At 64.4% G+C, this 20,895-nt stretch overlaps 5 protein-coding genes across 10 annotated transcripts; 2 read left to right on the top strand and 3 right to left on the bottom strand.

Moving 5' to 3' along the window:
- Positions 1-3: 3 nt before the first annotated feature.
- On the top strand, positions 4-3,307 carry MFSD3 (major facilitator superfamily domain containing 3). 4 transcript variants are annotated; one of them, XM_074316594.1, is made up of 5 exons: positions 4-509; positions 612-1,938; positions 2,132-2,363; positions 2,446-2,744; positions 2,826-3,307. In XM_074316594.1, the coding sequence occupies exons 2-5, from the start codon at positions 1,260-1,262 to the stop codon at positions 3,305-3,307; spliced, it is 1,692 nt and encodes a 563-aa protein (XP_074172695.1). In that variant the 5' UTR covers positions 4-509; positions 612-1,259. The 4 variants fall into 4 exon arrangements, with proteins under 4 accessions (XP_074172695.1, XP_019572698.2, XP_019572696.2 ...); XM_019717139.2 differs by having other exon boundaries at positions 4-1,938; positions 2,216-2,363; positions 2,446-2,570; positions 2,635-2,744; positions 2,826-3,059; XM_019717137.2 differs by having other exon boundaries at positions 4-1,938; positions 2,446-2,570; positions 2,635-2,744; positions 2,826-3,059.
- RECQL4 (RecQ like helicase 4) lies at positions 3,132-9,649 on the bottom strand. Its single transcript, XM_074316521.1, has 23 exons — positions 9,271-9,649; positions 9,173-9,206; positions 8,951-9,051; positions 8,580-8,720; positions 7,688-8,250; positions 7,495-7,594; positions 7,294-7,420; positions 7,069-7,173; positions 6,842-6,964; positions 6,673-6,765; positions 6,462-6,598; positions 6,066-6,149; positions 5,817-5,996; positions 5,565-5,744; positions 5,377-5,491; positions 5,011-5,276; positions 4,669-4,939; positions 4,468-4,597; positions 4,217-4,386; positions 3,962-4,142; positions 3,735-3,882; positions 3,543-3,651; positions 3,132-3,448 (listed from the first exon to the last, which is right to left on the bottom strand). Exons 1-23 carry the CDS (start codon positions 9,352-9,354, stop codon positions 3,324-3,326), a joined length of 3,567 nt encoding a protein of 1,188 aa, XP_074172622.1. The 5' UTR covers positions 9,355-9,649; the 3' UTR covers positions 3,132-3,323.
- Positions 9,604-13,503, top strand: LRRC14 (leucine rich repeat containing 14). Of its 2 annotated transcripts, XM_074316621.1 has the most exons (5): positions 9,604-9,638; positions 9,959-9,989; positions 11,162-11,515; positions 11,719-12,303; positions 12,387-13,503. In XM_074316621.1, the coding sequence occupies exons 3-5, from the start codon at positions 11,187-11,189 to the stop codon at positions 12,952-12,954; spliced, it is 1,482 nt and encodes a 493-aa protein (XP_074172722.1). In that variant the 5' UTR covers positions 9,604-9,638; positions 9,959-9,989; positions 11,162-11,186; the 3' UTR covers positions 12,955-13,503. The 2 variants fall into 2 exon arrangements, with proteins under 2 accessions (XP_074172722.1, XP_074172721.1); XM_074316620.1 differs by lacking the exon at positions 9,604-9,638 and having other exon boundaries at positions 9,690-10,238.
- A 387-nt stretch (positions 13,504-13,890) lies between these two features.
- On the bottom strand, positions 13,891-18,524 carry LRRC24 (leucine rich repeat containing 24). The gene is made up of 5 exons (XM_019717125.2): positions 18,392-18,524; positions 16,301-16,563; positions 15,891-16,169; positions 15,564-15,732; positions 13,891-14,902 (listed from the first exon to the last, which is right to left on the bottom strand). Exons 2-5 carry the CDS (start codon positions 16,466-16,468, stop codon positions 13,998-14,000), a joined length of 1,521 nt encoding a protein of 506 aa, XP_019572684.2. The 5' UTR covers positions 16,469-16,563; positions 18,392-18,524; the 3' UTR covers positions 13,891-13,997.
- LG12H8orf82 (linkage group 12 C8orf82 homolog) lies at positions 17,728-20,459 on the bottom strand. Of its 2 annotated transcripts, XR_012490724.1 has the most exons (4): positions 20,174-20,459; positions 19,533-19,581; positions 18,392-19,269; positions 17,728-18,241 (listed from the first exon to the last, which is right to left on the bottom strand). XR_012490724.1 is itself a non-coding variant. In XM_019717168.2 (3 exons), the coding sequence occupies exons 1-3, from the start codon at positions 20,333-20,335 to the stop codon at positions 18,824-18,826; spliced, it is 657 nt and encodes a 218-aa protein (XP_019572727.2). In that variant the 5' UTR covers positions 20,336-20,459; the 3' UTR covers positions 17,728-18,823. The 2 variants fall into 2 exon arrangements, 1 of the variants encoding a protein (XP_019572727.2); XM_019717168.2 differs by having other exon boundaries at positions 17,728-19,269.
- Between the last annotated feature and the right edge of the window lie 436 nt (positions 20,460-20,895).

Below are 20,895 nucleotides of genomic sequence, written 5' to 3'. Positions count from 1 at the left end.
AGTTCCAGCGCACCTTCCGTGGGCTCAAGCATGAAATCTTGGTTCTCCTAACTGCTATCTGGGGCCCTTGCTGGTGCAGTCCCACCAAGAGCAGGGAGGGGAACAGGACAAGTGGGTCTTGCTCTGTCTGTGTTGTTTGAAGTGTAGTGTGTGTGTGTGACATCCCAGTGCAAACGTAGCCCTTGGGCTGGGGCCAGGGAGGAGAGGCCCCCCCCCCCCCAATCTGGAGCACCGAGGGCAAGTGTGGGAGAAGAGCAGGTAGAGGCTGGAGAGAGCCGGACTGGAGGCCCCAGGCAGGGCAGGTGGTCAGCCCTATGTCCTTGCCCCTGGAAAACAGATGAGCACCTACTGTGCGCACGCCAGACACTGTTGTGGGTCAGTGCACAAATGATCCGTGGAGGTAGGCAGGTTAGTCCCCATTTTATAGACTTGGGCCTCCACATTGTAGGAATGACAGGAAACCGTGGCTGCGGCACAGCTGAAGGAGTCATTGGATCAAATGCCTGCAGGTGGGCACAGGGTTGGAGCAGTTTTAAGGACCCAGCCTTGGAGACAGTGCTGGCGGAGGCTCCAGCAGCTTTCTCCACTCAGGAGTTCGTTCTCACCCACAGGCTATGCCCCACGGGCACAGCTCTGGACAGGACGGGCCGCAGGAGACCCCACATTCAGCTTCCCTTTGGATAGGCCTCTCTTGGCAGGGCCTGTCTGGCCAGGAAGCGCTTCTGGAGAGTTAGGGTCTAGGTCCAGGTGGTCTGGGGGCCGGATCTGATAACCCAGGGAGGGAGCAATACGGGTCCCGGGTGGCCACTTCCTGTGTTCGAGGCCAGCCCTCCCTGGCACCACAGCCCATGGCGACCCCGCGAAGCACTCCGGCCTGCGATTCACCGGCAGCACCCAGGTAGGCCACCGGGGGCGCCCGAGGACTGCCGGCGCTCTGGCCCGCTCGGGTGCTCTATGGCCCCGCGCACTCCGCTGAGCGGTGCCGGCAGCTGAGGGCGGCCTGCGGTCCTGCGGAGGACTAGCGCCCCCGGGATCCGAGGGCGCGAGTGCGGACGCCAGCCAGTACAACCCTAACCCCGCCTGGTACAGTCCAAAGGCCATGCTGCTGTGTGATCCCTGACCTCACCCTGACCGGACCAGACCACACGTGGAACCGCTCTGCCCCGACTGGGTGCCACTTCCGATCCCACCCCAGGCCCCGCATTGATTTCAGCTCCGGCTACCAGAGCCTGGGCCCGGGCCGAGCCGGAGAGCTGGCCATGCGCCGGAAGCTGCTGCCACTGGCCGGCCTCTACCTGGTGCAGGGCCTGCCCTACGGGTTGCAGTCTGGTCTGCTGCCCATGCTGCTGCGAGCTGGTGGCCTCTCCCTGACACGTGTGGGCCTGGCCAAGGTGCTGTACGCGCCGTGGCTGTTCAAGTTGGTGTGGGCCCCACTGGTGGACACGCGGGGCTCCCCGAGGGCCTGGCTGACGCTCAGCACAGCTGCCCTGGGCCTGGTGTGTGGGCTGCTGGCAGCCCTGCCTCCTGTTGAAGCTGGCCAGGCCGGGCTGCCTGTCACCGTGGCGGGGCTGCTTCTGTTGCTGAACCTGGGTGCAGCCGTGCAGGATGTAGCGCTGGACACGCTGGCCGTGCAGCTCCTGGAGCCCGCTGAGCTGGGGCCTGGTAACACCGTGCAGGTGGTCGCTTACAAGCTGGGGGCGGTGGTGGCAGGGGGAGGGCTGCTGGCTCTAGTGCCGGCCCTCTCCTGGTCCCTGCTCTTTCTGCTCCTGGCTGCCACCTACTGGCTGGCTGCTGTCCTGGCCTGGGCAGCGCCTGCCTTGCAACAGCTTCCCAAGCCTCCGCCCTCAGAACCATCCCCCCACACCCTGCACCTTGGAGACTTGTTGGCTGTGTCTGGGACCCTGTGGACAGCAGGCTTCGTGATCACTTACAAGCTTGGTGAGTGAGGCTTTTGAGTTAGGCAACAGCAGGGGGGGGTCTGCCCTCTTCCTGGGGTATGATCTGCAGGCTGGAGCCCAGCCTGGCTCTGCCTCGGGACCTTGCTCCTTGTCCTCCAGCTCTAGCTCCTCGCTCAGTCTGAGCTCCAGCCACATCCCCGCGCTTGGTTGACGCCCTTAACGCTGTCTCTCAGGACAGGCAGGGCAGTGGCCTGGTTGGGGAGCAGGAGGCCCCAGGCGGAGGCAGGAGGGCTGCGCTGCTCACGTTCTCCCAACAGGTGAGCAGGGTGCTGGCAGCCTGTTCCCACTCGTCTTGCTGGACCAGGGCTTCTCCACCCCGGAGCTGGGGCTGTGGAACGGTGTGGGCACTGTGGCCTGCTCCATTGCTGGCTCGTCCCTGGGCGGGGCCCTGCTGGCCAAGCACTGGTGAGCCTTCCTGAGCCTGCCCGGCCCACCTGCTCAGCACCTGATCTGCCCCACACCCTGACCTGCCGTCTCCCCACCCCAGGCAGCTGTTGCCCCTGCTGAGGTCAGTGCTCCGGTTCCGTCTCGGGGGCCTGGCCTGCCAGACTACCCTACTCTTCTACCTGGACACCCCAGGGGCCAGGCTGGGCCCTGGCACAGTTCTGAGAGGTGAGGGGCTGGCCATGGGGAGAGGAGCACAGGCCTTGCGCCCTGCTGACCTCAGTCCCCACAGGGGCAGCCTTGTTGAGCCTGTGCCTGCAGCACTTCCTGGGTGGCCTGGTCACGACTGCCACCTTCACACTGATGATGCGTTGCAGCCAGCTGGCACCCAGTGCCCTGCAGGTGAGCGGTGGGGCTGGGACGCCAGGGGCTGCAGGGCTGGGCTTCCAGCAGGTCCTGACCTGTTTGCTCTCCTCACCCCAGGCCACACACTACAGCCTCCTGGCCACACTGGAGCTGCTGGGGAAGCTGATGCTGAGCGCGCTGGCGGGAGCCCTGGCCGACAGCCTGGGGCTGCCCCTCTGCTTCTCCTTCTTCCTTGCTCTCTCAGCCACGCCCATCATGTACCTGGGCCTGGCGCCCAACACCCTGGCCTCCAGCACCCTGGCCTGAGCTGGGCGGCTAGACTGGTCAATAAAGCCAAGCGAGAGTGGCCTAGCTGTGTCTGTTTGGGACATGTGGTGTCTCAGGCTGTGGGCACTGCTCCACTGGAAAGGAGGGTCCCTAAAAACAAGTTAAGCATCTTTTATTCTGCATTTTGGGGCCTCCACATCCCCACATTCCTGGCGGTGGGCTTTGCCAGGGTGGTTCACTGTCCTGGCCATCAGTTGCCCCTTTGTCTTTGCCTCGATAAGCAGCTGCACCTGACGCTGTCCACTGTGATGCAGCCCTGCTCATGCCTGTGACGTGGGGGCAGGGCAGTCAGTGAGCCACCAGCAGGACCTCCTCGGTGGCCAGGCGCTGCAGGGCGTGGAAGCTGAGGTGCAGGTACCTCCTCCAGAAACGCTGGTCCCGCCCGTACACCTGGGCTGGGTAGCAGGGGCTTCCTGCAGGGAAACAGAGACCAGTGCCTGAGGACCGTCGCCTGGCACCCAGCGGGCACCCAGCAACACCAGTCGGGGCTGAGCCTCCCATCCTCACCAATGCCGTGGAAGACGCGGGCCACGGCCCTGCCTGAGAACCGCTGCTCTGGCCACAAGGACAGGAAGTGACGGATGTCCCTGCGGATCTGGGGCTCCCAGTCCTGGAACTACATGTGGGGAGGGGTGCAGTCAGGCGGAACTGAGCTTCATGGCCCAGGCCCTCTGCCGCCCCCGCAGGGCTGGCACGCACCGTGGCCTGCCCCGGCTCTGGGTCCTGCTGGTCCTCCATTTCCCCTGGCCCCTCCTCCTGGAAGTAGTGGCCAAGCAGAGCCTTGAGGCTGGCACTGCGCTCCTCGTCCGGGTGCTCCAAGCACGGCCCGCAGCTGGGGAAGGCGACACTGTGGAGAATGAACAGTCAGAACTGCGAGTTGCCCCAGAGGGGACGAGGGACCCCAGGCCATGCTGCGCCCCCTGCACCTGTGGAAGGCCTGGGAGACGCGGCGCAGGCGGGCCAGGCCCTCGCGCTCTCGGGCCTGCACACGGCTGTACAGGAAATCGCAGATCTGGTCCTTGTCCTGGGCTGTCAGGTCCCCGGGGCTGCGCAGGTGGAAGGCCAGCTCCCTGAACTCCACCAGCACCCCCGAACCCCGATGCACACCTGCCAGAGAGCATGTCAGGTGGGCAGAAGGGTGGACGGGCAGGCGGTGGCACGTAGGGTGGGGGCGGGCGCACCTGTCCTGGGCTCCCGGTCCCACTGCAGCTGTTGGAGGGCCCGTCTCACAGGTGCCAGCTCCCAGCCCCGAGAATCCACCAGCTCAGCCATGTCCAACTCCACTATGCTGCTTCCCCGACCTGTGTTCTCAGGCGGCTGCTGGGCCAAGTACACAGCCAGGGGGGGACACCTATGCCAGGGAAAGGGACAAGTGACTGGCAGCCCAGGGCTTCTGTCCCTGTCCCCAGCCTGGGGTAGGATGCGTGCTCACCTGCGGGCCAGGGCCTGGAGCTGGGTGGGGCCCCCAGGGCAGCGCAGATGGCAGTGGGTGTAGGTGGGTGGCAGCAGCTCCAGCCAGCGCTCTGGGTGCAGCTCCAGGTAGCACAGCAGGGTCTCAATAGCTGGGACCAGAACAGGGTTCAGGGGACGTGGGATGTGGGATGCCCCCATCAATACCCTCTGGGATTCTCACCTTCCTCAGTCATGTCTAGGGCCTGCACTGTTGGCTGCACGGGGAGCACCCGCTCGTGGCCTGGGCACCGGGCTGTGTGCTCTCGGCTGGGTTGCTGGGCCTCCTGCGGGGACTTCGTGGAGCACCTCTGCGGGTTCCCACCTCCCGCCTGCTCCGAGATCTGCTGGGAGCAGGCGCAGGGAGGGAACACACGCTGCACCAGCTTCTTCACAGCCAGGAAATCAGTGGCGTGGGCGTGCACGTGCCTGCGCAGCTCCCTCAGGTCCTCGCCCTGAATAAGACAGCCGTGAGCGCCCGGCCTGGCCCTAGAGGACGGGGGAGCTGGGCGGGGCGGGCACACACCTGAGGCTGCAGGAACAGGTGGCAGTGTGCAGGCTGCCCGTCACGCCCGGCACGGCCCACGGCCTGCACGTAGCTCTCAAAGCTCGGGGGCAGACCTAGGTGCAGCACAGCCCGCACGTCTGGCCGATCAAGCCCCATCCCGAAGGCCACCGTGGCCACCACCACCCTCAGCTGGCCCTCCATGAATGCCCTGTGCACCCGCCGCCGCTCCTGGCTGCACATGCCTGCGTGGTAGGCTTCCACCAAGGCCTCCTGGGCGCCGTGCCCTGCAGGGAAAGAGAACCAGTGGGGGCAGAGCCTCAGGGCGGGTCTGGGGCATAGCCACGCCCCCACTTCCTGGCCCCCACCACCAGGCCCAGGCCTCACGCAAGCAGGTGCGGAGCAGAGCAGAAATACGTTCAGTGTCCTGTCGTCTGTTGCAATAGATGATGACAGAATCCAGGGTGCGAAAACGGTCACTCTGCAGCAGTGTCACCAAAGCCTGGAGGGAGACAATGGTCAGTGTGGGCAATCGGGAGGCAGGGCCTCTGGCAGGCCCAGGTGTGTACACTTACCTGGTCTGGGTCTCTGTCCATGGACACAGAGAGGTGCAGGTTGGTGGGGATGGTGACGGATCCTCTGAGAACAGCCTCCGCGGCTATGCCCAGGTGCTGGGCCACTTCCAGGGCAGTGCTGTGAGTGGCCGTGGCCGTGAGACCCAGGAAGCAGCGCACGCCCAGCTGTTCCCGCAGCACCTGTGTGCGAGGGGCAGTGAGGATGCTGCCTACCTCCCTGGCCTGTGCCACAGTGCCCTGGACCAGGCTCACCTTGCAGACACGCAGGTAGCAGGGCCGGAAGTTGTGGGACCACTGGGAGAGGCAGTGGGCTTCGTCGATGCAGACAAAAGGGACCGGGGGCAGCCGAGCGAGGCAGGCAGGGCCTCCTGCCCCAGCCCCAACCAGAGCTTCGGGCGACAGCATTAGCACATGCACCTGGGCTGTGCGAGCCTGGGGATGGCAAGGTCAGGACCACAGCCCAGGGGCCCGCCCGCCACCCCACCCCAGGAGGCCCCTCACCTTCTGCAGGGCCGAGTCCCTCTGCTTCCTGGTCAGGCCTGAGTGCACACACACTGCCTTCAGGCCGGTTGGCAGGCCGGACACCTGCAGATACAGCAAAACCTGTTGCAGGCCACCTGGCATGGCCCTTCCCCAAATGCCTGTCCAAGTTGCTCAGCGCGACGGCTACCGCCGCGTCGACCCAGGCCCCCAAATCCTGGACCCCAGCCCTGAGAGCTGAACCACCTGTGGGCCTGGGCCCAGGAGCAAGGGGAGCAGACAGGACCCACTGGGGGAGTCCCCCTCCCAGTGCTGCTCCTCTTCGGGGAGGACCAGAGTCTGGCCAGCCACATCCCCGCTGCCCTCATGGGTGCCTATTCCTGCTTTCCACCTGTGCCGAGGGTCCTGTCCACACACCTGGTCGTCCATGAGTGAGACAAGAGGAGAGATGACCAGTGTGAGGCAGGGGCTTTGCCGGGCGTACAGTAGCGCAGGGAGCTGATAACACAGGGACTTGCCAGCACCCGTGGGCAGCACCAGCAGCGTGGACATCCCTAGGTGGGACTGAGGTCAGCATCGCCGCTCTGTGGCCCCGCCTTACCCCCCCACCCCCGGCAGCGACGCTCACCAGACAGGATGCGCATGACTGTGCACTCCTGTCTGGGGCGGAAGGCTCGGTGGCCCAGCTGCTCCAGGGCCTGCAACACCTCAGCTGGCGTCTCTGTGGACACAGAGGTTGGTCAGGATGGCCCCGAGTCACCCCACCCCTTAGGAAAGGCTGATAGGTGTCTCCTTACTTGCCACCTGCCCTGAGGGCCCTGGCAGGTAGAGTGGTGGCACAGCTAGGGGCGGGCAAGGTGGCACAGGCTGCTCCACAGGCACCAGCAATTCAGGTTGAGCAGGTTCTGTGTTTTCCTCACCTGCTGGGAGCAGGCAGGAGAGGGTGGTGTGGGAGCTCCAGGCTGGGCTGGCATCATTCCAGCAAGAAGGCCGCTGGCCACCTCTCCTCCACCCCTCCACTCACCAGGCAGCTCGCAGTGGGCAGTGTCCGTCCTCTGAGCTATTTCCTCCAACATGGGCAGGCTTTGCTTGTCCCTGTCTCCATCCTTCTGGGGGGCCAGGGTAGGTTCTGGGCCAGGAGTAGGGAGTTAGTGGGGCCTTTTGCTGAAGCCTCACGGTCCCCATCCCAAAGAACACAACACCTTTAAGCAGTGTCCGCCCAACCCACTACCCAGGGCTGAGGGCTCACCTGGCAGGGGGCACTGGGATGCCCAGTGGCCGAGTTGCCCACACTGGAAACAAGAATCCTTGACTGTGGTTCTGGGCTGACCACCCCTAAAACATTCCTGTTTTTTCTGCCACTTCTGCTTCCACACCTGGGGGAGGGCACAAAGCAGTGTCACAAGGCCAGACCTGGGAGGGGTGAGGGACGCACCTGCCACCATCTCACCTGCTTGCGGAGAAGCCTGCCACGCAGGACCGGGCCCCGCACATAGCGTTTCTGCTTCATGTTGAGCCGAACGTAATTACCTCTGTCCCAAGCAGCTGGCCTAGAAGGTACACACAGGTGGGGACGTGACCAAAGCCCTCCCTGCCCTGGCCCAACTCAAGGCAACCTTGCTGGGAGGCTGAGGCTGTGGTACCTGGAGACGGCAAGGCCGCTGGGGGGCTGTGCCTGCACAAGTGCCGTATCCCCAGGGCCCTCAGGCAGGGGTCCCAGTTGGCTGCTGTCCTCTTGGGCCGGGGCAGGGCTCCCCTCTAGTTCCCCACGCCGGCTCCGCTTCTTGCCTTGACTGTTGCCATAGGGGGGGCTCCCTGCACAGGCTACGGCTCCCTGCACTGACTCCGGAGCCTCTGAACCCTGTAAAGGTGCCTCAAGGCCAGTGCTGGGACCAAGAACACCCGGGACACCTGAAGTCAGAGGCTGTGGCTCCTCTGCACCCACAATGGGTTGGCAGGCCTCTAGTGTCCCACTGTCACATCGCTGCAGCCAGCCAGGGTCTAGGGAGCCCAGCCGCAGGCTGAGGGATGCCCGCAGCTGCTGCAGCCGGCCTTGCCTCAGCTGGGGCCTAGGAGGCTGGGGGAGCCCCTCACTGACTTCTTCTGGAGAGATGGTGGCAGTCCCTGCACCTGGTCGCCCCAGGGAAGGCATCTTTGGGGAGGGTCTTCGTGAAGGCCGGGGTGTGCGACTCAGTGCTGGCCCAGCCTGCGAGGGGGAGGACAGACAAACCAGCAAGCAGGAACTCAGGCCCTGGGCAGACCCAGACTCTGAAACCTCCCTGAGTCCCCTCCCCTAAACAGTGAGGTAAGGTGAGAAGCGTGAGGCTGGAAGAGAAAGGAAGCGGAAAGCAGAGACTGCTCTGAACCCTTTTCAGAAGTTGTGCCCTGCTTAATGCTGGAAGCACACGTGTGGGCTAACGCAAGCATGTGCATGTGCAGGGAGACTGACAAGAAGGGGTGGCTGGAGATCCTGAACCTGGGCTGAAGGCAGTACTGGATCCAGGCTGAACCACCAACCCGGCCCTTACCCCTCACCTGCGGGGTGCTCTTTAAATTGGCCTTAAGCCTCTCCCCGTAGTCCTGCCCAGACACCTGAGGACTTGGCCCTGGAGCAGGATGGCGACTCAGGGTTGCAGCCCGATTCAGGTGGGACCCCCAGCAGCTAGGCTCCGGCACCTGCAGGAGAAGAGGGGGCTCAGACCAGGCAAAGGCTGGTGTGGAGCAGAGGGATCTTCAGCACCTCTCCCCAGCCCCTCGGACACCTGGAGGGCGGCCTGGCCCTCCTTTACCCCGTGCAGTCCTTCCCCCAGGTTCAATGCTCCACCGAGGCTTGGCCACGACTCCTCTTGGCTCTGCCATACAGGAGGAAGCTAAACAGGAGGGTTGGGGTATCGGGGCCCGGGTACCTCCTCCGCTGCCGCCGGAAACGACTGCACGGTGCCGCAGGGCCCAAAGCCGCCGGCCTGGCCCAGGGTCTCCTTCAGGGCGCGGTACTCCCGGTAGAGCGCTAGGGGCGGGATCAGGGGTCAGGATTCGGGGGTCGGGTGGGTCCCGCTCGGCTCCCTCACTCCTCCGGCCCTGCTCCTGGTCCCCCCGCCGCTCTCTCCGCCCAGCGCCCGCGCGCTCACCGCGGGTCTCCTCGGGCGCCGACTCCACGTCCTCCTGTGAAGGGAACGCGTCAGCCGGGATCCGCACCCTCAACCCCCGCCCCCCGAGCAGCCCGCACCTGGCCCGGCCGCCGCCCGTGCAGCCGCCGGAACGCGCGTTCCCACGCCTGCAGCTGCAACCGCACGTCCCGCAGCCGTTCCATGGTGCGCGCCCGTCCGACGGGCTTCGCGCCCGCGCCCCGTGAATCTCCCGCCGCGAGGGTCACGCCGGCCGCCAGCCAATGGGGGCACTCAGCGCAGTTGGAGGCGGGGCGTCGCTGCGGCCGCCAGGCTGGGACAACCAATCAGCCGGGCCCTGGCGGGGCAGCCAATTGGGGGTGAAACGTCATCGCGGCGCGCGGCGCGCGGCGGCGCTGGGCGGGGCGCGGCGGACGGCAAGGCGGGGCCGTCGGCGGTGGAGGCGGCTGCGGGGGAAGGAGGCCCCCGGGTGAGCGCGGGCTTCCTGCCGGGGATGGAGCGGGGCGGCGCGAACTCTTGACCCTGCCGAGAGCCCGGGCGGTGTAGCTGTGGGGCGGGGAAGGACCCGGATCGCCGGCTGAGCGGCCTCGTGCCCGGGGGGAGGCGACTCACTGGGTGGCAGAGGTCTTCGGATTGAGTGCCTCCCGCGGCTGGGAGCCTGGAGGAGCCGTGCGGGGGCGTCTTCGGCAACGCAGGGAGCCGCGGGCCGGCGGCAGGGGGCGGCGGCCACCGCACCGAGGCTCCTCCCCCAGTGACCACACTGGCTGCTTTCGTTTCCTCTCGTGACAGGTGCTCGGTTGGTCTGTCTTGTCACAGCGAGGTATGAATCGTCCTCGCGAGATTTGTCCCCAGGCAGAGCGAGGCCGAGGCTTGGCGTCCGGGGCTTCTCAGGAACCGGTGCTCTAAGGGCTTAATGTTGTGTGTGAGGACTGGGGCCAGACTGCCCGCTACCCTGAGCTCGTCACCCAGGCTGCGACTCTAGTCGGGGAAGGTCTAGGTCTTAGTTTTCTAATCTGTTTTCAGGAGGATGACCGGGAGGCAGTTTTGGGGATGAGGTGCCTGGCGCACAGTAAGTCGCCTAACTCTTGCTGGTGCTGAAATCAGCAGAGTTGACACCGGGTAATCTGTGTTCCCTTTCTCAGCTTGGATGCCCCATTGGCAGCTGCTTCTAACCATCTGAGCAGTCTCTGCCTTGGGGTCTTCTGAACCCATGGGTTTGAAACTTGGTTTCTCAACATGGTTCTTCAGGGAGGAAGGAGATATTTAGACAGGTGACAAGGCCTTCAGTGGGTGAGGGTTGTTTTCTCTCTTTCTGTCTCTATGCTTGGCAACGCTGCTGGACGTAGTAGTTAGGACTGGGGCTCATGTTGAGGGCTTGGGTTATTCAGGCCATGTGGGCTCTGTCCCTGGGTCCTGGTCCTTTTTACCTGCCCTGGTGTTAAGGTGGATTTGTGCTCCCACCCACTCTCTGCAGTGCTGCATGGGATCCAGGGGCCGCCGGCCTGCAAGAGCCTCTGAGGAGGGCAGGGGAGGGAACTTGCCATGCAGCTTCCAGCCCCCTTCCCGGTATCCCCTCCCCTAGTGCCTGTGGGGGGAGGGACTGGAACCTTATTCTACTTTTGAGGAAGAGAGGATCTCTAATAAGCCGCTTTGTGACTCGGGAGGCACGAGGTGTAAGATGGGGGGCAGTGCAGAGCATCAGCCATCAAAAGCACGTCCCGGGGGGCTGGTCCTCTGCTGCCATGCTATCGTGTGCTGCTCTCATGGCTTTGTTTCCCCCAAGAGGCTCCGATGCTTCTGGAGGGTGGGAACTAGGGGGTGGCCTTGTCCCTGTTTCCACTCCGCCCAAGCCATTGCTAGACATCTAGCACTTGCTCTTCAGAGCAGTGGCAGCCGCTGTACTGGGCTGTCCCACCACCAGTGTGTAGAGGGGTCTGTGGCCAGATGGTGGCCTGGTGTCTGTCCTTCCCGCTGAAGGTCCCTTCCCTGCAGGTGGCCTCGTGCCTGGCCCAGCGCCATGCACACACTTGTGTTCCTGAGCACACGGCAGGTGCTGCAGTGCCAGCCAGCTGCCTGCCAGGCGCTGCCCCTGCTGCCACGCGAGCTCTTCCCACTGCTGTTCAAGGTGGCCTTCATGGACAAGAAGACTGTCGTGCTGCGCGAGCTGGTGCACACGTGGCCCTTCCCACTGCTCAGCTTCCAGCAGCTGCTGCAGGAGTGTACGCACTGCAGCCGGGCCCTGCTGCAGGAGCGGCCCAGCACAGAGAGCATGCAAGCCGTGATCCTGGGGCTCACAGCCCGGCTCCACACCCCAGAAACTGAGACTGGCACGCAGTCCCTCTGCAGGTATGAGCTCACTGAGGAGCCCTCAGGCCTGGGGGACGAGGATGGTGGTGGTGGTGGTGGTGCAAACAGGGTCCCCTGAGAATTTCTAGGGTGGTGTCAGAGCTCAGTGCAGGAAGAGGGATGTTGCTTCTGTGCCAAGGTGGCTGGTAGTGGGTGTGGGCTCTGCCCGCTCTTCACCTGCCTCAGCCCATTTGTGCTCCCAGGAAGCATGCACTGCGGGTGCTGGACCTGACAGGCCTCCTGGATGACGGTGTGGAGCAGGACCCCGGCACCATGAGCATGTGGGACTGCACCGCAGCCGTGGCTCGCACGTGCATCGCACAGCAGCAGGGTGGCGCTGTGGAGCCCGGGCTGGCCTCCATGCCTGTGGAGGTTCGTGTGGACCTGCGGGTGAACCGGGCGTCTTACGCGTTCCTGCGGGAGGCGCTCCGCAGCAGCGTGGGCAGCCCGCTGCGGCTGTGCTGCCGGGACCTGCGCGCGGAGGACCTGCCCATGCGCAATACCGTGGCCCTGCTGCAGCTCCTGGACGCGGGCTGCCTGCGCCGCGTGGACCTGCGCTTCAACAACTTGGGCCTGCGCGGCCTGTCTGTCATCATCCCGCATGTGGCCCGCTTTCAGCACTTGGCCAGCCTGCGGCTGCATTACGTGCATGGGGACTCGCGGCAGCCCTCCGTGGATGGTGAGGACAACTTCCGCTACTTCCTGGCCCAGATGGGCCGCTTCACCCGCCTGCGGGAGCTCAGCATGGGCTCCTCTCTCCTCTCCGGACGGCTGGACCAACTGCTCAGGTGGGCGGGACCCACTGCTGCTCTGCCCCTCTCCCCAGACCTGCCCCTGGCCCTTCCCGTCTGTGACCCCATCTCCCCTGCAGCACCCTGCAGAGCCCGCTGGAGAGCCTGGAGCTGGCCTTCTGCGCTCTGCTGCCTGAGGACCTGCGCTTCCTGGCACGCAGCCCCCATGCTGTCCACCTTAAGAAGCTGGACCTGAGTGGCAACGACCTGTCTGGCAGCCAGCTGGAGCCCTTCCAGGGTCTGCTGCAGGCGGCAGCAGCTACACTGCTGCACCTCGAGCTGACCGAGTGCCAGCTCGCCGACACCCAGCTGTTGTCCACACTCCCTGTGCTGACCCGCTGCGCCAGCCTCCGCTACCTCGGTCTATACGGCAACCCACTGTCCATGGCGGGCCTCAAGGAGCTCCTGCGGGACTCGGCAGCCCAGGCGGAGCTGCGCACCGTCGTGCACCCCTTCCCTGTGGACTGTTACGAGGGGCTGCCCTGGCCGCCACCTGCCTCCGTCCTGCTGGAGGCCTCCATCAACGAGGAGAAGTTCGCCCGTGTGGAGGCCGAGTTGCACCAGTTGCTGCTGACCTCAGGCCGTGCGCATGTGCTCTGGACCACGGACATCTACGGGCGCCTGGCTGCAGACTACTTCAGCCTGTGACCTCGGGCTATGGGTGAGAAACAGGCTGTCCCGGGGGCCAGGGCTGCTGGAGGGCCCCCCCTTGGGTAGGCAGAGCCTCGGCTGGGACCCTGACACGAAGGCACTGGTCTCTCCTTTCCTTGTTCCTGGGTGCACCTTGACCACCTTCGTGTGCTTTCTGCAGTGTCCTGTGCAGCTTGCCCTGCACCTGCTCCCCTGACTGGCAGGCCGTCTGTGGCCCTGGGCTCCGGATTCCAGGCCTGCATAGCCCTGCTTAGTTTGGTTGCCCTCCGGTACCCTGGCCCTCTCTTCAGATTTGTTCCCGGGTTCTCAGTTCTGAGCTGAGGGAGGGTGTTTTCTCGAGGGAGACTGTTCTGGGGTTGAAGTTGGGACAGGGGCCTGCTTCAAGCAGGGTTGGGTCCTCAAGCACTCTGTCCGGAGCCTTGTCACGGTTTTCCCTTCCCTGGCACCCAGGAGACTCAGTCGGCCATGCTTTGGGGCCAGAGGGTGTCATTAGGGCACAAACGTGCAGTGTGTTTGCAACTTAAATCTGTGACTCCTTTTTCTGTCCTAATGGATCAGAGTGCCTCATCCTGGCTGTGCTGTCGCCCAAGTACTGGCTGCTGGCTAACAGCTGTCTTTCGGTCTGCTGCCCCTTCTCCCCCGCTGGGGACCCTCCAGCAGCACAGCCCTTCTGGGCATTTCCACAGCCTGGCGCTCAAGCTCCTCCAGGGGGCTTGCGGAGCCAGAGGCAGGCCCTGCAGAGCTATCGTTCTGGGTGATTCTAGGAGGGGTCTTTTCTGGAGGGTCTCAGAGGGGCTGTCGGCAGCCTCCCTGGCCATCCTCCGTTTGCACCCCAGGGTTTCTGTCTGCAGAGCCTGGGGGTCCACAGACGCTCGCGTCCCGCTCCACCCCTGGAACCCCCCAGACCCCACACACGGTTCGCCGCACACTGCGCAGCTTCCACCCTTTACTGACCGCGCCGGAGCGTGCGCGAGGCGAGCCCACCGGCCGGCCAATCCGCGGGGCTTACGTCATCAGCGCTCGCCGCCCCGCCCCGCCCCTCAACAGTGGATCTCGTAGGCGGCCGGTGGCTGCAGCGGCAGACCCTGTGCGAGACCCGGCGCAGCTCCCTCGGCCGACTCGGCCGGACCCTCGGCGAAGAGCGGCTTGGAGCGATCGATGACGAACATCTCGTGGCCCCGCTCGTCGCGGAGTTCCTCGAGCTGCGCGAAGGTGCAGGGCCCGTCCGAGTAGTCGTTGACAAACAGCGCGCCCTCCCCTGGTGGCCCCGGCGCCTTTTTCCGCCTGCGGCGCCTGCGGCAAATCAGAGTCGCCAGCAGCAGCGCCGTGAAGGCGAGGAGCGCGATGGCTGCAACGACGGTCGTCTGCGTGGCCAGGCCCAAGGCGCGGAAGGCCATGCTGCCCGCCTCGTGCAGGGGCTCTGGGGGCGGCGGCGGTGCCAGCTGCAGCTGCTGCTGCCTGGACAGGTTGACCAGGAGCTGGAAGGGCACGCGGGCGGCGCCGCCAGCATTGGAGGCCTCGCACTCGTACTTGCCGGCATGCGCCAGGGTGATGTTGGTGAGGAACAGCATGCCGCTGCCCGTGTCGGAGGCCCCGTGTCCGCCTGGGCCCCGCGCCCCGCCTTCTGGCTGGGCCTGGGCCGGCGGGTGTCCCTCGCGAGGCTGGGCCAGCTTTCTCCAGGTTACCAAAGGCTGCGGGTAGCCTGAAGCCTGGCAGGCAACCCGCAGATCCTCACCCAGGTGGGCTGTCATCTCCAGCGGCTCAACGTGCACAGAAGGCGGGATGCAGATGAGGCTACCGCCAGACACATCCAGGAGACTCCGAAGTGCCAGGCGTGGGGGCTCTGCACACATAACCTTGTCCCTGGGACTGAGCAGCCTCTGGCCTCCCTCCTTGATCCAGGCCCCTAGCCAGTGCAGGGCACAGTCACAGCGCCATGGGTTCTCTGTGGGCAGAGAGTGGTGGGCAGGTAGCTCAGGTGACCCCAGATCACAGCCTGTAAGTTGGGGTTCTGTTGCCCAGAGCAGGAGCTCCTTTGCCACCTCCCACAGAGTGGGGGACCCCTGCACCCTACTGGTGTGGGCAGGCTCTTCCTTCCCCCTTTAGCTCTGTGATGCACGTTCAGTTCACTTTAGCCATCTCCAAGGAAGCTGCTGCCCCAAGTCTCTCCCTGCAGGTTCTCCCACTATGTTGGGGGAAGCCTGGTAGCCACATGGACATCTCGCCAGCACTGAAACCTTGCAAATCCTGTCAGCCTTGTCTTCAGGTGCTGTCTCCCGGACACGCCCCTAGTCCTGGTCTCATCTTTCCACTTTCTGCCTGCCTGCCCTCTGATGGCCCCCAAAGTATGCATGGCCCTTAACTCTGTATTGTCTGTTCAGGGACTTCTACCTTTTTTGTCTTCTTACGCAGGGTCCCCGAGCTGTGCTCCTACCAGCACCCCCGTGCCTAGCAGGGTTCTATCATGGTTCCTGCTAGTGTAGCCCTCCAGAATGCTCAGAGCCACTGTCATCGGAGGCCCCTCCACACCTGGGCCTACTCCCTACTGCCACCACTGTGGCCAAGGAAGATACGTGCATGAGACACTTTGTCCCCGAAAGAGGTACCTGTGAGTCGCAGGACCTGCAGGCTGGCCAGGGGCTGCAAGGCCTCACGACTAATGGTGCCCAGCTGGTTCCTGCTGAGGTCCAGCAGTGCCAGGGATGAGAGCCCAGCCAGGGCCTGGTCCTCCAGCAGCTCAATGCTGTTTTCCTGCAGGTGCAGCTCCTGTAGTCGCTGAAGTAAGGACAGCAGATCATCAGGAAAAGGGGCCCTGGGGGACACGTCCCCTTACCAGGCTAGGGTGGGCTGACTTTTGTTACCTTCACTACTACAGCCCCGCAGAGCTTTGTAGTACTGGAACACCCCTCCCCTTTTCCCCGTTCCCTCCTTACCGGCAGGTGCAGGAAGGTGAAATCCAGCAGCTGCACCAGCTGGTTACCAGCTAGGTAGAGTATGCGCAGCTGGGCCAGGCCGGAGAAGGCACCCACACGCAAGCCACGTAGCCGGTTGCCTGTGAGTGCCAGCTCCAGTAGGCGTGACTGCGCACCAAAGGCGCCTGGCTCCAGGGCGCGCAGGCTGTTGTTGTGCAGGTAGAGATGGCGCAGGGCGGCAAGAGGCGCCAGGATGCCTGGCTCCAGGCGCGCGATGCTGTTGTCCTGCAGGAATAGTGTCTGCAGGCCAGAGGGAGGGAGGGCGGTTGTTCAAGCCACCGAGGGAGTCTCCCTCTAGCGTAGGGGCCCCGTCCACCCACAGGACGTTCACACACACCCCTCCTGTCGTGGCGGTCCCTCCCAGTGCCCACCTGCGTCCCGGGTGGGATTCCAGGCGGGACGACGCGAAGCCGCAGGGCCCCGCACTCCACCGTGGCGCTGTAGCAGCGGCAGGCCGCCGGGCAGCCAGTGGCGCCGGGCGAGAGACTAGGCAGTGAGAGCAGCGACAGCAGCAGCAGTGCTGGCGGCCCCGGGGCCATCTCCCGTGGGTCCAGCTGCGGACCACGAAGCTGCAGCCTCGTCACCAGCTTCAGTATAGTCGGCCCGGGTGGGGTGCGCCTCCTGAAGTCTGCCCCTAATGTTTGAGAGCCAGGGAAGGGCATGGATGGAGGCTCACCTCATGTCTAATGTTTGAAAGTTTACAAATCAGTTTAAGAGACTGATAAATAAAACGTTCGTTTCCTTTACAAAACCAGGCCAATGCTCTGCTCTTCCTGCCCCCGCCCCTGCCTGGTATGAGGCTTCCTGCTCAGGCACGTGGACGTCTGGGCAGCACGGCCGTCTACCCTCTAGCAACCAGTCACTGCGGGGATCGGGTGCAGAGGCTGGTGCAAGATATAGACGAGACCATGTGGGTGGTGAGGTCCCGGTCGGCAGGGAAAGAGCAGGCTTGGGCTGACATGTCTCCTTGTGTTCGTGGACTCCACTCCGGGGCTGGGCGCGAGATCTCGTAAGACAGAGTCCAGAGCAGAAGTCCCTTTTGTGTTCCCAGGACAAGGCCTGAGACCCACACTGTCAGTGTCCCTGCCCTTGCCTTACCTTCACCCAGTGTTGTCTAGTCCTTTTACCCTACAGCTCATGCTCTGTCCCCCACCCTAGGATTCACCTATTGAGACTTGATGGAGGACAAGGGCAGAACTGACCTTAGGGGAGCCACCAGCCACATCAAGGCACAGCTTTGTGCAGCCCCTGCCCTGCTAGGAGGGAACACCTTGGCTGGAATGAGGGCTTTTTCTCGGGGAACTTGTTAGAGAATTGGGAGAATGAAGCAAACAATAGGAAAGTCCTTTCAGGAGCTATGGGCGTGTTATTCATGCTGGCCCCCCCACAAGTGCCTGTCTTTGGGGCTTGGTTGGGCCCTGGAATGGCTGGGGTGTGAAAGAAGAGTCTTGAACCACCGAGTGGTTTCCTAGTGTAGTTTCAACGTTCTTCCGGACTGTGCAGGAAGGTGTAGTGTGTGGGGGATTATGCACATGCAACTGTGATCCTAGAGAGATGGGAAGACCTGGGTCTAGTACCAGGTAGAATGAATCCAGTTTTAAGGTGGGGACCTGGGCTGAGGGTGTGCTGTCACCCAGTCTCAAGCCCCACCTGAAATGGTCCCCACTCTGAACACCTGCCTGTTCATCAGGTCTCCCCGCTAGTGAGTCATGGGGAAAGGTACCAAGTGACTTTGGTGTTTGTTTAAATCTCGCCCTAAGGTGTAACTCATGATTATTTAAAGTCACTAGAGATGAGGTAGGCACAGCAAAAATTTTAATGGAATAGCTTTGGCCCAGGCAGAGGCAATTCCCAGGTGTCTCAGGATGTGTGCGAACCCCAAGAAGCTGGGGGATTTCTCTGGACCCTTGGCATCCAACTCCTTGAGCAAAAGGTCTGCCCCGGGACTCGCCCACCCAGCCTCCAGGCCTCTCAAGTAGAGAAGGTGCTTGGCTTCTTCCTCAGGACTCAGGGTGCTGCTGCTCACAGGACACCCCTAGATGCCAGTGCGTGTCAAAAGGCAGGCCTGGGCAGGGATGAGGGCCCAGACAGGAAGAGCAGGGGAGGCCTGCCCAGAAATCTTTTTACCCAGCGGATAGCCCCTTAATCGACGGGGCAGGGGGCGGGGCGTCAAACAGGCTTCAGCGATGGCTGTCACTGTCTCCGGGGCGCCCATCTGTGAGGGGGATGGAGTGGAGAGGGAGGAAGCCATGCGTCGCCCTCGGGCGCAGCGCCAGGCCCAAGCCGGGTGCCTAGGTCCCCCACGGCGTCCCCTGCAACACGGGTCTGTCACAGAACATTCAGGGCAGGGCGTGGTCCCCGCTAGGTCGCACTGCCTTGTCGGTACGCGCTGAGCACAGACCCAGGAAGGTGCCCTGATACCGCCCCCACACTCGCTGACCTTGGGTCGGGCGCCCCCTCACCTGACGCTCCCGCGGCGCGGCTCCCCCGCAGAGCCCGCGGCGCCCCGTTTGACCAAGCAGCGCCGGGCGGGGGAGGGGCAGGCGCCCCTCGCGCACGCGCACTGGGGTGCCCGCGCCTCCTGCCCGGCCGCCCGGGTCTTCTGTCCTGAGCGCGGACGGAACCAGAGGGCGCCCCAGGCCCAGGGTGTGGGGAGTACAAGTGCCCGTGACCCCGCCTCTCCGTGCCGTCTGTAGGTGCCCGGGCAGCGGCAGCACCTCGGACAGCGCCGGGTGAGGCGGGGCTGAGGTGGCCCTCAGCTGCGCACGCGCACTGGGCCGGCGCGCTCTCCGAGTGGCGCGTGCGCAACGACGTGGGCAGGAGATGCCGGAGCAGCGGCGGGATCGCGGGGTGGGCGGTGGGTCCGGGAGTGCCCGCAGCCGTTCGTCTGACGCTCAGGGCTGCGGGGAAGCGGGAAGCAGTGGGGCCAGGTCCATGGTGAGGGCGAGGCGGCGGCCCTCCCAGCGAACGTGCGAGGGCAGTGCGGACACGCCGGGGGCGTACTCGAAGCAAGCACTGAGCTCGAAGGCCAGGGCGGAGCGCACCAGACCCACGCCGCCCGCGCGCTCTGGCGCGGGGTGATAGAGGCGTCCGTTGGCGGCCAGGGGCAGCAGGCGCGCAGGCTCGAAGGGCACGGCCAGGGCCTCCCCGCCGCCGCAGTAGGAGAGGCGCGGGGTCCCGGGGCCCGCCGCCAGCAGATGAGTGAAGACCACTGGCTGGTCCTCGCAACGCAGGAAGTTGCGCTCCCTGCCGCAGGGCGAGAGGAAGGGGAAAGAGTCCTCGTAGCGCCCGCTGCGGTTTCGTCTCAAACGGGAGAAGAAGGTGACCAGGAACTGCGGGTCTGTGGGAGTAAGGGGGGGACAAGGGCGCTCATAATGCCAGGAGCCCGAGATCCTCGGGCCCTGTTCCCCCAGACAAACGGCTCGCCCTTGGCCACGCCAAGGGCCGGCACCGGCTGTCGGAGGGCCGCCCCGGTTTCCCCTAGATAGCGAGGTTCTTGAGCTTAGGATACCCATTCCCCTGCTGCGGGTGGGGTTGGGGAGCGGAGCCCTCCAGGGCCTTCTCGGAAGGGATAAAGAAGGTGAGGGGAGGGCGCAATAGTACCTTTGAAACAGGTGATGAAATTCTTCATTTTGGAGTCATCCAGGAAAAGCTGTAGACAGAGGGATAGGCCGTGGCCCATGAGTCCCAGCTGGAAGCGCCCCAAGGCGGGGAGGTCCAGGTAGGCCTGAGCTCGGACCAGTGTTCGTTTTCCTTGCTCGTCTGCACATCGTGCCGAGAGCCGTGTAGAAGGTAAACCTGGGTGCCCTGCCGACATGCCCGTATCTACCCCACACCCCGGGCTGTGCTTCCTCGCGCACAGTTTCACTGAGGTGCCCACATGCCATTCCCGTGCCTCTTCCTTCCTTTTGAGTTTATAATCTGATTGCCACCTCCTCTGTGGAGGCTATCTGACTCGCTTCTTTTAGAAATGACGGTTGCCCCCGCCAGGGCTTCCAAAGCAGGCGGGGCGGCCCAGGGCTGGTGGCCGAAGGGTGGGGAAAGAACTGGGGATGCAGAGCGCGCGGGGCGTGTGTAAGGTAGACAGCTGGGGGGACCAACCCTCTTGAGCTACGGATGGGCGCCACAGTCTCCAGAGCGCTCCCCTAGCTCAGCAGAGCCAGGTCCACTTACCTTGGAGACCCAGCCCACTCTTCCGGCCCGCCCCTCCGCAGGGGCCCTCTTCAGCCCCGTCCCCAACCCACCTGGCCCTGATGATCCACGTAATAAAAGTACTCGCGTGTGCGGGACTCGGGGCTCTGGCCCTGAGTATAGGAGATGCCCCTGCCCCCACCGCAGGCCCAGGGCCTGGGGGACCTCGCCAAGGACAGTGCCCAGGCCCGGAGCGCTCCGCACGCTGGCCACATACTTGTCTGGCGCCGGAAGCGGCCTTTGGGTCACGTGACGGCGGTGTTGCGCGAACACGCGTCCCTCTGCAGTGGAGCCCTTGCACTTTGGGTTCCGGCGACGGCTGTGGAGCTTGCCCCGGCTTGGCCGCGCCCGTTTCCCGGATTCCCGGGGGCCCACCCTGCCGTCGGGCTGGGGATAGGGCCACCTGACGGCGGAGTGCGTGAGACGTGGGTGCATGTGGGTTCATGAACTTGGAGACGGGCTGGGGACGGGGCTTTGTCCCTCTGCCTTCAGAGGCTGGTCACCCGCACGTCGGCGAGGTACTTGCACTCGCCTGTCTCCTCCCCCATCCGCTGGGCAGACAGCTCGTTGCGGCAGTTGCGGGTCCAACTACGTGAATAAAGTGGTGAATAAATACTGCCTCGATGCTTATGCCAGGCTGGGGGGAGAGCGAGTCAGGAAAAGCCCACCTCCCCGGGCAATCAGGGTCAAATCCGATACCCCAGGTGGCGGCAGACGGCCCAGAGCGGCCTCGCACCTTGCGCACCTACCTGGAGCCTCCTTCCTGGCCCCAGCA

This window comes from Rhinolophus sinicus, linkage group LG12, assembly GCF_036562045.2.
Source record: "Rhinolophus sinicus isolate RSC01 linkage group LG12, ASM3656204v1, whole genome shotgun sequence".
Taxonomy (NCBI): domain Eukaryota; kingdom Metazoa; phylum Chordata; class Mammalia; order Chiroptera; family Rhinolophidae; genus Rhinolophus; species Rhinolophus sinicus.
Note: the sequence above shows the minus strand (reverse complement) of the source record. Positions and strands in the feature narration are given on the sequence as shown.